At 42.6% G+C, this 15,580-nt stretch overlaps 1 protein-coding gene across 1 annotated transcript in view; it reads left to right on the top strand.

Annotated features, from left to right (window-relative positions):
- LOC126199415 (odorant receptor Or2-like) overlaps positions 1-14,774 on the top strand; it is a 52,282-nt gene extending 37,508 nt beyond the window's left edge. The window contains exon 5 of the mRNA XM_049936333.1: positions 14,718-14,774. Coding sequence (XP_049792290.1) covers positions 14,718-14,774 — 57 coding nt within the window. The remainder of the gene's footprint in view (positions 1-14,717) is intronic.
- Positions 14,775-15,580: the final 806 nt, after the last annotated feature.

The following is a 15,580-nucleotide window of genomic DNA, read 5'->3' as shown; positions in this document are numbered from 1 at the left end:
GTTTCACTACCATACAATGCTGTACTCCAGACGCACATCCTCAGAAATTTCTTCCTCAAATTAAGGCCGGTATTTGATATTAGTAGACTTCTCTTGTTCAGAAATGCCTTTTTTGCCATAGCGAGTCTGCTTTTGATGTCCTCCTTGCTCCGTCCGTCATTGGTTATTTTACTGCCTAGGTAGCAGAATTCCTTAACTTCATTGACTTCGTGACCATCAATCCTGATGTTAAGTTTCTCGCTGTTCTCATTTCTACTACTTCTCATTACCTTCGTCTTTCTCCGATTTACTCTCAAACCATACTGTGTACTCATTAGACTGTTCATTCCGTTCAGCAGATCATTTAATTCTTCTTCACTTTCACTCAGGATAGCAATGTAATCAGCGAATCGTATCATTGATATCCTTTCACCTTATATTTTAATTCCACTCCTGTACCTTTCTTTTATTTCCATCATTGCTTCCTCGATGTAAAGATTGAAGAGTAGGGGCGAAAGGCTACAGTCTTGTCTTACACCCTTCTTAATACTAGTACTTCGTTCTTGATCGTCCACTCTTATTATTCCCTCTTGGTTGTTGTACATATTGTATATGACCCGTCTCTCCCTACAGCTTACCCCTACTTTTTTCAGAATCTCGAACAGCTTGCACCATTTTATATTGTCGAACGCTTTTTCCAGGTCGACAAATCCTATGAAAGTGTCTCGATTTTTCTTTAGCCTTGCTTCCATTATTAGCCGTAACGTCAGAATTGCTTTTCCTAAAGCCAAACTGATCGTCACCTAGCGCATTCTCAATTTTCTTTTCCATTCTTCTGTATATTATTCTTGTGAACAGCTTCGATGCATAAGCTGTAAAGATGATTGTGCGATAATTCTCGCACTTGTCAGCTCTTGCCGTGTTCGGAATTGTGTGGATGATGCTTTTCCGAAAGTCAGATGGTATATCGCCAGACTCATATATTCTACACACCAACGTGAATAGTCGTTTTGTTGCCACTTCCCCCAATGATTTTAGAAATTCTGATGGAATGTTATCTATCCCTTCTGCCTTATTTGACCGTAAGTCTTCCAAAGCTCTTTTAAATTCTGATTCTAATACTGGATCCCCTATCTCTTCTAAATCGACTCCTGTTTCTTCTTCTATCACCTCTGACAAATCTTCACCCTCATAGAGGCTTTCAATGTATTCTTTCCACCTATCTGCTCTCTCCTCTGCATTTAACAGTGGAATTCCTGTTGTAATGTTACCACCGTTACTTTTAATGCCACCAAAGGTTGTTTTGACTTTCCTGTATGCTGAGTCTGTCCTTCAGACAATCATATCTTTTTCGATGTCTTCACATTTTTCCTGCAGCCATTTCGTCTTAGCTTCCCTGCACTTACTATTTATTTCATTCCTCAGCGACATGTATTTCTGTATTCTTGATTTTCCCGGAACATGTTTGTACTTTCTCCTTTCATCAATCAACTGAAGTATATCTTCTTTTACCCATTGTTTCTTCGCAGCTACCTTCTTTGTACCTATGTTTTCCTTCCCAACTTCTGTGATGGCCCTTTTTAGAGATGTCCATTCCTCTTCAACTGTACTGCCTACTGCGCTATTCCTTATTGCTGTATCTATAGCGTTAGAGAACTTCAAACGTATCTCGTCATTCCTTAGTCAAGGGCAAACACAGAAGTTGGAAAGTGAAACATAGGTACAAAGATGGTAACTGCGAAGGAAACATGGCTAACGATTCAAATACTGCAGTTGACAGACGAAAGAAAAAAATACAAAAATGTTCAGAGAAATTCAGCAATACGGAAATACAAATCACTTAGTAATGAAAGAAATAGGGACGGCAAGGAAGCTAAGGCGAAATGGCAGCATGATAAATGTGAAGAAATCAGAAAATATATGATTGTCGCAAGGACAGACTCAGTGTACCGAAAAGTCAAAACAACCTTCGGTGACATTTAAAGCAAGGGCAGTAACATTAAGAGTGCAACGGGAATTCCACTGTTAAGTGCAGAGGAGAGAGCTGATAAGTGGAAAGAGTACACTGAATGCCTCTGTGAGGAGGAAGACTTGTCTGATGTATAGAAGAAGAAACGGGAGTCGATATAGAAGAGATGGGAGAGCCACTATTAGAAACAGAATTTAGAAGAGCTTTGGAAAACTGAAGATCGAATGAATGAGAAGGGATACATAACATTCCATTAGAATTTCTGAAGTCATTGGGGAAGTGCCAACAAAGTGGCTATTTAACTTGGTGTGTAGAATGTATGAGGCTGGCGATACACTATCAGACTTTCGTAAAAATATCATACACACGATTCCGAATATTGCAAGAGCCGACAAGTGCGAGAATTATATCTCAATCAGTTTAACAGCTCATACATCCAAATTGCGGACAAGAATAATATACAGACGAATCGAAAAGAAAATTGAGGATGTATTAGATGACGATAAGCTCGGCTTTAGGAAAGGTAAATGCACCAGAGAGGATCTGTTTAGTTGGAAAAAGCGATTGACAATGTAAAATGGTGAAAGATGTTCGAAATTCTCACAAAGATAAGCGTAAGCTGTAGAGAGGACGGGTAATACGCAGTATGTTCTTGAGGCAAGAGGGAACAATAGGAATGGAAGACCAGACCAAAGTGTTCGGATTAAGATTGCTGTAAGGCATGGATGTAGTATTTCGCCACCACTGCTCTATCTATGCATCGAAGAATCAATTATGGAAACATAAGAAAGATGCAAGAGCGGTACTAAAATTGAAGGTGAAAGGATATGAATGATAAGATTCGCTGATGACATTGCTGCCATTAGCAAAAGTCAATAAGTACTACAGGATACGGAATGAAATGAGCAGTGTAAAGACTGCATAATGAGTAATGAGAAGTAACAGAAATGATAACAGCGAGATGCTTAACATCAGGATTAGCGATCACGACGTAGGTGAAGTTAAGGAACTCTGCAACGTAGGCAACCCAATATAGACGGAGCAAGGAGGACATAAAAAGCAGATTAGCATTGACAAAAAGAGCATTCCTTGCCAAGAGAAGTCTCCTAGCACCAGATAGTGGGCTTTATTTGAGGAAAAACCTTACGAGAATGTACGTGTGTACCATATAGAATTATATGGTAGTGAAACATAGACTGTGGGAAAACCGGACCAGAAGAGTATCGAAGCATTTGAGATGTGCCGGCCGGTGTGGCCGTGTGGTTCTAGGCGCTTCCGTCTGGAACCGCGTGACCGCTACGGTCGCAGGTTCGAATCCTGCCTCGGGCATGGATGTGTGTGATGTCCTTAGGTTAGTTAGGTTTAAGTAGTTCTAAGGGACTGATGACCACGGATGTTAAGTCCCATAGTGCTCAGAGCCATTTGAACCATTTGAGATGTGGTGCTAGAGAAGAATATTGAGAATTAGGTGGACTGATAAGAAAACGAATGAGGAGACTCTCCGGAGAATCAGAGAGTAAAGTAATATATGGAAAACATTGACGAAAAGAAGAGACACGATGGGAGGACATCTGTTAAGATGTGACGGAATAACTTTCATGGTAATAGATGGAGCCGTATAGGGTAAAAACTCTCTTTCTCTCACACTGTCAATGTACCTTCGCTCTTTATTTATCACAATCAGTGTCTAATATCTTCCGGTATTTATTACTTTTTCGTCTCTTTTGCACGTTCATCGTCTCCTTCTGCCTCAGCTTAAAGAAGTGCAAATATTTTTCATGCCAAAATTTAGGGTAAAATTTTTACCGGTGCGGAGGAATGTAGAATGAAGGCAGCTGGTACCTTAGTTTTCACTAAGTGCGTTCTAAGGCAGGAGTATATTCGCCTTTTTTGTACTCTAATAGAATAATTTTTATCCTGATCCCCTTGTTTTCACTGTCACAGCGGGGAAAACCACTCACATTAAAAGAGCTTCATCGGTCAGTAAAATTTTGATGGTTTCCTTATGTGGAATTGAAATTATGCAGATTAATTTCTAAGTGCAAAAAAATTTTGATTGTGCGTCAGTATGACGACACAGGGTTCCCAGAACCCTTCTGATGATAGTAGATCCATTTCAGACCATATGTCTCCGTGCTACTCGACTTTATAAGCTTCGTTTTCACCTCACCAGATAGTACGTGCAAATTTTACGTGTAAAAGTAGGATTACATTGAATCTCTGTAACTAGAAACGGATACAGATCTCAAGAAAAGTTTCAAACTGTTTAGAGATCGTGATCCTGGGAATATACAGGATGTCACATTTATCTTGTTTACAGAAAATAATTGTATTCTGATGAGTTAAATGAAAAATCATTTCAATGAATGTTTTTCAAGATCATTGGGTAGTTCTTTCTGAGGATGTAGGTTTTACGTATACCCAAAGATGTAGGAGATGCGGGTTACAGGTTAACTTTTTTAACTGAACCTCATTTGTTGTTGATTTAGCGTTCAGTACAGTGCATACCAGTATAATTGTGCCTCAGAGTAACCTAGTAACTGCATGGCGGTAGTACACATTGTGAATACAGTTCTTTTCTTTGGGTAAATGTGTATGATGTACACGCATGACGATCAGATATAAATGCTGCTGATCTACGGAGGATGTATGTTGAGAGGAAATGATTTTGTAACATGCATTTTCATAATCAGTAATGTTAGAGAACATTAAGATTATCATGTTATTATGTCTGTCTTTTACTATATTGTGCATACCTGTGTTGTAATTTGCTGTAGACTGGCAAATTATGTTCTGGTACAACTACTGTACAGCCGACGTTTCCCTGAAAAGTCATCACCTTCTATCTGGATGTTTGGTCGTCCAATTTCTCGTCTAAGTGAAACGGGAAGTCTAAATACAATACTTCGAAACCGTCGTAGAACACACAGATGAGGCTGCTGAGGTCGCTCTGCTTGCTGCCGTTGGCGCGAAATGTCAATTCAGCACATGAGGAATTTGACGTGAAGTTGGTGTCTCGAAAACAAGTACGCATTGCATTCTGCAAATTCATAAATTACATCCTTGGCATATTAATTGACAACAAGAACTTGATGGAAAATACTTCAGCAATAGGGTTCAATTTTGTTAGTGAACTCAGCAACAACTTTCGACTAACCCTAATTTCTTCTCGGATGTTCTTTATACAGACGGGGCGTCAGTATCCAATAAAGGAAACATCAACATAAGAAGTATGCGTTCTCAACAATCTACGATGGCTCCGACAGGCAGAGCAACGTAAATGGCAACCAAAATGCAATCCGTCTTCTATTGGACGCTGTACCTATGGATCAGAGAATGGTCATGCGGTATCAACGCCTTACGAGCACGACGAATTTTGGATCGTAAATACCCTGGTAGATGGACTGCGCGTGGTAGGCTAGTTAGTTGGTCTGAGTTATCTCCACACATTACGACGCAGAATTTTTTTCTGTGGGGAGTATTCAAGGATACTGTCTGCCAAAATTTTCCAACACCAGAGGACTTGCAGCAATGCATTACTGATGCTTGTACAGCCGTCACAGAGGACGTAGTAGCACGATGTAGGGCGTCCTTCATCCATAGAGCGACCCTATGTATTAGTGGCAATAGTCACAGTTTGAGCGTGTGAAGTAAGCGCTCTGTTTTTGATGTAGTGGTAGAATTACAGTAAAACGTACCAGAAAAAGCCATGTTCCTTCTGCATTGTTGTAAGTACCGTAATACAGTACAATACAATAACATGATCCAGTACAGTTGCTTTCAATGTTTACTGGTAATTTGTAAAACGATGAAACGTGCCTTGAAGTGGTTAAATGATGTAGTTAATGAACTGCTCTGAAATGTATTTAAATCAGAGATGTGTATTATTTATCATTTGACATACATACTAGTTTCGTGTAAAATGGTACAGTGTGATACATTTGTGAACATATTTTGGGGAAGGTGAGTATATTCCTGAATAAAATGTACATGGTAGCATGTAAGAAAATTAACCACTACATCTGTGGGGATACATGAAGCATATACCTTCAGCACGCACTACCCAATGCATCTGAAAAAAAAAGTTCTTTTGAGTGAGCAAAATAAATGGGATAACCTGTATACTAAAAATGTCGACCATTCGCTTTGCATAATGATCTCGGAATCTGTGATCAGATTTGCTACTCGAAAACCGGTTTTTCGCGGGAACTATCAAGAAATAAATGGTGCCCCATAACTTCCTTCAGGCGCACCATAGATCACATATAATCCAAAAAGAACCAGCAGATTTGCTCCATTTATCTAAGCTGGGGGAACCATGTAATGTTCGAAATTTGACCTTGTGATGTAAGTACAGTAGGAAGATCGTTCTGTTGGGTATATAGGGTGAGTCACCAAACATTACCGCTGGATATATTTCGTAAACCACATCAAAACTGACGAATCGATTCCACAGACCGAACGTGAGGAGAGGGGCTAGTGTAATTGGTTAATACAAACCATTAAAAAATTCACGGAAGTATGTTTTTTAACACAAGCCTACGTTTTTTTAAATGGAACCCCCGTTAGTTTTGTTAGCACATCTGAACATATAAACAAATACGTAATGTGTGCCGTTTGTTGCATTGTAAAATGTTAATTACATCCGGAGATATTGTAACCTAAAGTTGACGCTTGAGTACCACTCCTCCGCTGTTCGATAGTGTGTATCGGAGAGCACCGAATTACGTAGGGATCCAAAGGGAACGGTGATGGACGTTAGGTACAGAAGAGACTGGAACAGCACATTACGTCCACATGCTAACACCTTTTTATTGGTCTTTTTCACTGACGCACATGTACATTACCGTGAGGGGTGAGGTACACGTACACACGTGATTTCCGTTTATAATTACGGAGTGGAATAGAGTGTGTCCCGACATGTCAGGCCAATAGATGTTCAATATGGTGGCCATCATTTGCTGCACACATTTGCAATCTTTGGCGTAATGAATGTCGCACACGCCGCTGTAGATCTGGTGTAATGTCGCCGCAGGCTGCCACAATACGTTGTTTCATATCCTCTGGGGTTGTAGGCACATCACGGTACACATTCTCCTTTAACGTACCCCACAGAAAGAAGTCCAGAGGTGTAAGATCAGGAGAACGGGCTGGCCAATTTATGCGTCCTCCACGTCCTATGAAACGCCCGTCGAACATCCTGTCAAGGGTCCGCCTTGTGTTAACTGCGAAGTGTGCAGGTGCACCATTATGCTGATAAAACATACGTCGACGCGTTTCCAGTGGGACATTTTCGAGCAACGTTGGCAGCTGTTTGGGCCCCTGCAATGAAGTGAGGACCAATGAGGTGGTCGCCAATGATTCCGCACCATACATTTACAGTCCACGGTCGCTGTCGCTCTACCTGTCTGAGCCAGCGAGGATTGTCCACAGACCAGTAATGCATGTTCCGTAGATTCACTGCCCCGTGGTTTGTGAAACCCGCTTCATCGGTAAACAGGTAGAACTGCAACGCATTCTCTGTTAATGCCCATTGACAGAATTGCACTCGATGATTAAAGTCATCACCATGTAATTGCTGATGTAGCGACACATGAAACGGGTGAAAGCGGTGACGATGCAGTATGCGCATGACACTACTTTGACTCAGTCCACCGGCTCTCGCAATGCCCCGTGTACTCATGTGTGAGTTCACGGCAACAGCAGCTAACACACCAACTGCACCCGCTTCTCCTGTGACTGGCCTGTTTCGGACCCGTTTGCGTGCTACGACCTGTTGCATACAGTTGGCGGTAGATGTTTTGCAATGTGCGGCACGTTGGATGCCCTCTGTCCGGGTACCGTTCTGCATACACCCTCCAGGCTTCAGCTGCATTTCGTCGACACTCGCCATAGATGGATATCATCTCCGCCTTTTCAGAGTTCGAATACACCATGGCCATAGTTCCTACAACACTACACTATCACAGACGTCTGGTAACACGGTATACTACAGTTGGTCTGCGTGCGGAGACGAATGCAGAATAACAATAGCAGCAAGCGCTACATGCGGACACTGCGACAGCTAGACCAAACCACAACAGTGCACTACAGCCACACTCGTAAACACGGTCGTCATCGTAAACATGTCCCTGCAGATGCTGCTCGCCGACCGTGGCCCGTGTTTGTTACAACACGCAACTGAACGTCGGAGGTTTCAAGCGTCAACTTTAGGTTACAATATCTCAGGATGTAATTAACATTTTACAATGCAACAAACGGCACTGATTACGTATTTGTTTATATGTTCAGATGTGCTAACAAAACTAACGTGGTTCCATTTAAAAAAACGTAAGTTTGTGTTATAAAACATACTTCCGTGCATTTTTGTGTGGTTTGTAATAAACAATTACACTAGCCCCTCTCCTCACGTTCGGTCTGTGGAATCGGTTCGTCAGTATTTGATGTGGTTTACGAAATATATCCAGCGGTAACGTTAGGTGACTCACCCTGTATAAATGGTTTCCAGCCCGAGGGCTATCCACAACACTTGAGTCTACCTCAGTACCGCCAGTAAAACCCGTGGCATGAGATCCGAAAGTATCCCGTTTTTATGAACGGATTTTTGGAACACAGGGTACCTCTTTCGTACGAATACTCGGTAGAGGAGCAGGACGAAATGTAATGGACTCCAGGCAATAAAATACGTCTATATACCAAGAGGTAAATCGCTTCCAGTATGGGTTTTATTGCCAGCCGGAGTGGCCGAGCGGTTCTACGCGCTTCAGTCTGGAACCGCGTGACCGCTACGGTCGCTGGTTCGAATCCTGCCTCAGGCATGGATGTGTGTGATGTCCTTAGGTTAGTTAGGTTTAAGTAGTTCTAAGTTCTAGGGGACTGATGACCTCAGCTGGTAAGTCCCATAGTGCTCAGAGCCATTTTTTTGGGTTTTATTTTGTAACAGTTATTTTATAATATGTTGTGATACCATACCAGATTAGTTGTATAATAAATGTTAGGATGGCTCCCGTAGTAATAACGCTCCTGCGGGATTCTGTTTTAGATTCTTGATTTGACGACACAGTAAAATTCCAAATGTATGAAAGGAAAAATCGAGGCAAGCCATAGATAAGTACGGTACATACAAGGACCAACAACGAGCAAAGGGAATGGATGTCGAAGCGAATAGTGTTCGGATTAAACTGCAAGGCAGTGATGCAGTCTTTCTGTTCTGCTGTTCAATGTGTGCGTCAAAGTGGCAATGGAAAGAAAATTCAGAATCCGTATTTTGTAACATAGCGAAAAGATAACCATACGATCCGCTCATGACATTACTATCCTGTGTTGTAGGCAGTGACATTCTCTCGTGTAAACAAGTTGGTTACTGATCAATGGGATGGAGAGGGATGGTGGAGGAGGAGATGGACAAAGAGAGAGGTAGGAGAAAATGACCAGAGACAAAGAAGAAAAGGAAATTAAGATGTATATCCAATTCCAGACCAATCGGGACAGTTCACGACATCCAGAAAACAGGTCTTAGAGTTCAGCGAACACGCATGTTTGATGGTAGCCGCGAGTCTTCTGGACCAATCATGTGCCAGCCTAGTGTCAGAAGGGTTGAAGGGTGGTAGAAACATACTCAAATCCAACCAACTTGCAGTTATCCTCTCGATGTCTTACTAGACGCAGACATTGGCCGTTGAGTTAACACATTGTTCACCCCTTGGCGGAATATCCGCCGAATACGTATGAGAAGACAAAACATGGACGAACTCGCCAATAGCATTATAGGTAGATCTGTTCAGAATTACTTAATTTTACACATCTGTCCCCACACCCCCAGGAGGTTCAAGAGTTTTAAGGAGATGAGGAGTGGTGCCTGTCTGAAGCTAGGAAAGTTGGGTAGGAGAGCAGCAGATCAAAGGCTTCGGTCGCGCTGTTAGCACAATCGCCAAAACAAATAACCAGTCAATTTTTAGCACTGAATACAGACAGAATTTGTTTTGTCTTTCCTATTAAGAAAAGAAGTTTTGGAGTTGAATGTTACTGGAGACGAAATAGACGTTTATCTGGACAATAGTGAAACTGTTCAAGTAACCAACCTGTCATTCTCAAGCAAGCAACATCCTGCAGTAAGGCAGTCTCCATGTCAAGCAGAAGATAATTCTTCTTATATGGTCTGAACATTTTTGCGCTAGGTTTCTTTGTAGTGGATCCATTGGGCGAACAGTCTGATCGAGGCGGTCCCACAGATTCTCGGTTGATTTAAAATCCGAGGAATTTGGTGGCCAGAAGAGTACGGTAAACTCATTCTAGTGCACCTCGAACCACCCACGCACACTGCGAGCTGTGTGACACTTTGCATTGTGCTGTAGGCTGATACCATAGTCCTGAGGACAAGCAGACTGCAAGTAGGGGTGGAAATGCATAGTCACACTTGTCCACTGTGCATACCAGAAAGACGATATCACCCATGGAATGCCACGAAAACATTCTCTAGACTAGAACGAGATTTTCACTCTGCAGCGGAGTGTGCTCTGATATGTGATGACGGGGCGTGAGTCGTGCTTGGGTAGCTCAGATGGTAGAGCACTTGCCCGCGAAATGCAAAGGCCCCGAGTTCGATTCTCGGCTCGGCACACAGTTTTAATCTGCCAGGAAGTTTCATATCAGCGCACACTCCGCTGCAGAGTGAAAATCTCACTCTGGAAACGTCCCTCAGGCTGTGACTAAGCCATGTCTCCGCAGTATCCTTTCTTTCAGGAGTGCTAGTTCTGCAAGGTTCGTAGGAGAGCTTCTGTAAGGTTTGGAAGGTAGAAGACGAGGTACTGGCAGAAATAAAGGTTTGATGGGGCGTGAGTCGTTCTTGGGTAGCTCAGGCGAAAGTTCGAGTCTCGGTCCGGCACACAGTTTCAATCTGCCAGGAAGTTTCATATCAGCGCATTCTCCGCTGCAGAGTGAAAATCTCATTCTGGAAACATCCCCCAGGCTGTGGCTAAGCCATGTCTCCGCAATACCATTTCATTCAGGAGTGATAGTTCTGCAAAGTTCACAAGAGAGTCTGGAAGGTAGGAGACGAGGTACTGGCGAAATAAAGCTGTGATGACGGGTCTTGAGTCGTGCTTGGGTAGCTCAGATGGTAGAGCACTTGCCCGCGAAAGGCAAAGGTCCCGATTTCGAGTCTCGGTCCGGCACACAGTTTTAATCTCCCAGGAAGTTTCATATCAGCGCACACTCAGCTGCAGACTGAAAATCTCACTCTGGAAACATCCTCCAGACTGTGGCTAAGCCATGTCTCCGCAATATCCTTTCTTTCAGGAGCGCTAGTTCTGCAAGGTTTGTAGGAGAGCTTCTGTAAGTTTTGGAAGGTAGGAGTCGAGGTACTGGCAGAAATAAAGCTGTGATGACTGGTCTTGAGTCGTGCTTGGGTAGCTCAGATGGTAGAGCACTTGCCCGCGAAAGGGGAAGGTGCCCAGTGCGAGTCTCGGTCAGACACACAATTTTAATCTGCCAGGAAGGCTCTCTAGACTACAACGCTCTTTCCTTGCAGGCTGTTTGCTTTCAGACATTTCACGCCGCGTACGCCAACGTTCACCAGTCCGATGGAGAATAAAATGTAATTTACCTGCAAAGTCACCTGAAGCCAGTTATTGGACGCCCAGTAGCGTTACTGCCGTGCAGATTCCAACTATCGTCGTCGCAGAACAGCAGTCAGCATGGGTTCATGAACCACGCACTAGCCGCAGATCCCCATACGCTGCTGCGTTTGCTGAACGATTGTTGAGTAGATACTGTTGTTAGCCCTCTTGTTCATCTGAGCTGATCGTTGCTCAAGAGTTACACGTCTATTCGCCAGTACATATTATCGCAGCCGTAGTTCGCCACAGTCATCAATGGTCCATGGAGCACTACAGTTCTTTGGCGCCGGTTTGGGATAATTCCATTTTGGCATTCACGGTATACTTTAACGTAGCCTGATAGTTAACTAACTTAGCTGTTTCGGAAATGCTTCTAAAGCTAATGTTCCTGCCCTCCTGGACGGCAGACAAATCGCTCAGTTTACGTATTACGACAAGTACTGTGTCCCCCTATCATGCTTTATATACCCTCCACTGCTAGTGCTGTGAGTGGTTATGGCACTCTGATGTGGAAAATTGGAGGTGGTCACGTTTTGTGACTGGACAGTGTAGTTAAATGGATAAATCTAAATGTCTGGATTTATGGGCACAGAAATTTAATTATACTGCCTACCCTTCGCCAAATTACGAACTTCACGATTTTGTGGTAAATTGGTTGTCACTTGTAGGGCTTCAGCACTTCTGATTCACATTACTGAAAGCTGTACTGAATCAAATGCTTTCCGCCATCCAATGAAACAAGTTGTATAATGCGAGAGTGCTACGTTCAAGCTGAAATGCCTAGATGTCGTTAGCTGATGATAAACCTGTATGGAATCCTTCTACTTCGATTGGAAGCGTAACATTTCCACCGCTTATATTTTCTGTAGGCTTATCTCGACCAATTAGTAATCGTTTTAGATGCTGAAGGTAGATGCTTGAAATATCTTCTGCCCTTTAAGGACTTTAATTTCCCCTATCGTCAGAAAGCCACAGTTCTTTGAAACTCTCGTTAATTCGTCGTTCATTTTATGCATTGTCAAATTGTTGTATCGTGGTTTAGACGTTTAGCATGCACAGGCAGGACTCCGCAGTCTCTCTAAATGTAATCTGAGAACCAGTGTTGCACCTTCAAACAGAAATCAAATTTCGAAATCCGGATATAAGAACGATGTCATGTTCCTGTGGGCACCCCCCCCCCCCTCTCCACCACCGCATTATGCACCACTATCACTGCTGCTTAAATACATAACACTGAGTTGGTCGATGAAACTTGATGGAAGTGAGGGGTGACTAAAGTAAAAGACATAGCGCCGTAGTTTATTTTTGAACTACCGTACATCAAGGCCTTTCGGGAAAGAAATTTTCGCCCGCGTTACCCGTGGAATACGCAGAAAATAAATAATTGTTTTTTCGGAATAACCCTATTACATAATAGTATCCAACTATCTGAACTGGTAAGTGCCATAATTCTTAAACGGATGGAGCATATAGGACCGATGCTCTTCGTCAGGTACATATAGAGCCTCAATAGTTACTCACACATTACGAAGTGAGGATATTTGTCTTAAGATATGATTTACCTGTCCTACCAAAAAAAGCCTCAGATTTGTTTATAAGACACATCGCAGCTAGGCGACTAACTGTAATGAGAAATCTGCAGCTGGAGACTCCTCTTCTTGATTACTGGCCGCGCGGAGTGGCCGCGTGGTTTAGGCGTCATGTCACGGTCCGCGCGGCCCCTCCCGCCGGAGGTTCGAGTCGTCCCTCGGGCGTGGGTGTGTGTGTTGTCCTTAGCATCAAGTTAGTTTAAAATAGTTTAAGTAATGTGTAAGTCTAGCGACCGATGACCTCAGCAGTTTGGTCCCTTAGGAATTCACAAACATTTAAACATTTGATTGCTGGTGATCTGATTGAATCCATTGCATCTAGGTAGGAGATAGGACTACGCATACCTGGAAACCATACGAAGGTTTAGACGATGGTAACTGCGGTTACTTCACAGAAGTTTCTATTCTTTGGTCATACGGATAAGATGTACAGAGCATTTACAATAAAGTACATTAGTAAAATGTAATATGTATACAAGTGTATCGTCTTGTACACCTTATATTTTTTTCAGCATGTAGCATTTGTTCGCTAAATTATTTCAGTGAGCCTGCGTTATGTGCTCTATACAGGGTGTTACAAAAAGGTACGGCCAAACTTTCAGGAAACATTCCTCACACACAAAGAAAGAAAATATGTTATGTGGACATGTGTCCGGAAACGCTTACTTTCCATGTTAGAGCTCAATTTATTACTTCTCTTCAAATGACATTAATCATGGAATGGAAACACACAGCAACAGAACGTACCAGCGTGACTTCAAACACTTTGTTACAGGAAATGTTCAAAATGTCCTCCGTTAGCAAAGATACATGCATCCACCCACAGTCGCATGGAATCCCCAATGCGCTGATACAGCCTTGGAGAATGGGGTATTGTATCACAGCCGTCCACAATACGAGCACGAAGAGTCTCTACATTTGGTACCGGTGTTGCGTAGACAAGAGCTTTGAAATGCCCCCATAAATGAAAGTAAAGAGGGTTAAGGTCAGGAGAGCGTGGAGGCCATGGAATTGGTCCGCCTCTACCAATCCATCGGTCACCGAATCTGTTGTTGAGATGCGTACGAAATGTGCAGGAGCTCCATCGTGCATGAACCACATGTTGTGTCGTACTTGTAAAGGCACATGTTCTAGCAGCACAGGTAGAGTGTCCCGTATGAAATCGTGATAACGTGCTCCATTGAGCGTAGGTGCAAGAACGAAACTAAAATGAGCTCTAACATGGAAATTAAGCGTTTCGGGATACATGTCCACATAACTTCTTTTCTTTATTTGTGTGTGAGGAATGTTTCCTGAAAGTTTGGCCGTACCTTTTGTAACACCCTGTATATAGATGCAAAATATCTGTTTCTGAATCGGCCAACTGCTCAGAGTCGAGAAATGTAAGTAACCATGAATGACGACAGAGCAGTAGATGTTGGTAATACTCAGTAGTGGCACAATGACTGCATTCTACAGATTACAGAGGTCGACAAACTTCCGTTTTATATGTTAATAATAGTTGTAGCATGTGTTACACCCATTTCTAACAGCTAATCGTAATTTAATTCTTTTTCTTTGCAGCTCGTCAATGCGTCGTACTCATACTACGCTCTGCTGCGACAGATGAATGATCACTGAAAATGACCATCAACCAGATGACTACCATGCTGAGCTGGCCATGTGCAAATTTACGACGCATCTCAAAGAAAATGTACTGTACTATAGTATTAGCTTACCTGAATGTCAGTTACTCTTAACACCACTTACATACAGTGCCTGTAAAATAAAGCCGGCCCAGAACAATGTATCATACACGTTAAGAAAGGCAATCCAAACCACATGATCCTATGTGAGACGATATTTAGGCTGCCTGTCTCAAGGTGAAAGGAAGAGAAAGGCTAAATGTGATTTGTTGTGTATATAACACTATTTGATTCTTATAATACGTGACACCAGAACACCAAATGTTGTGAAGTTGTTGGTATTCGTTTCATATCTAGTGACATACATTTCATGTTCGATAACGGAAATGCATGATCCCACGTGATTATTTTTCATGATGCTTCTGATCTGTTTCTGAAAATACATAATTTCCTTCCACAAATCTACACAATCACCCATATTCACCCATCCACACACTCACCCACTTGCTCTCTCTCTCTCTCTCTCTCTCTCTCTCTCTCTCTCACACACACACACACACACACACACACACACTTTCATACATATTTGCACTCCCTCTCAGACAAAAACACACACGAAGGGGCTTCATGTGTTTACAATTTGCTTGCTACAATAGACAGCGTCACTGTATTATTGTAAAACGATGATAAGGGAAACAATTTGGAATCATCAAGCCAGCAACACAGACTGCCATTAGGAGGCTGAACGGACAAACAACGACGAATAAAGGAAAGTGGATGTAGCTTGATCTTAAGCAGAAA

The sequence above is a fragment of the Schistocerca nitens genome, chromosome 8 (genome assembly GCF_023898315.1).
Source record: "Schistocerca nitens isolate TAMUIC-IGC-003100 chromosome 8, iqSchNite1.1, whole genome shotgun sequence".
Taxonomy (NCBI): Eukaryota; Metazoa; Arthropoda; class Insecta; order Orthoptera; family Acrididae; genus Schistocerca; species Schistocerca nitens.
This window is presented reverse-complemented; position numbering and strand designations above follow the sequence as displayed.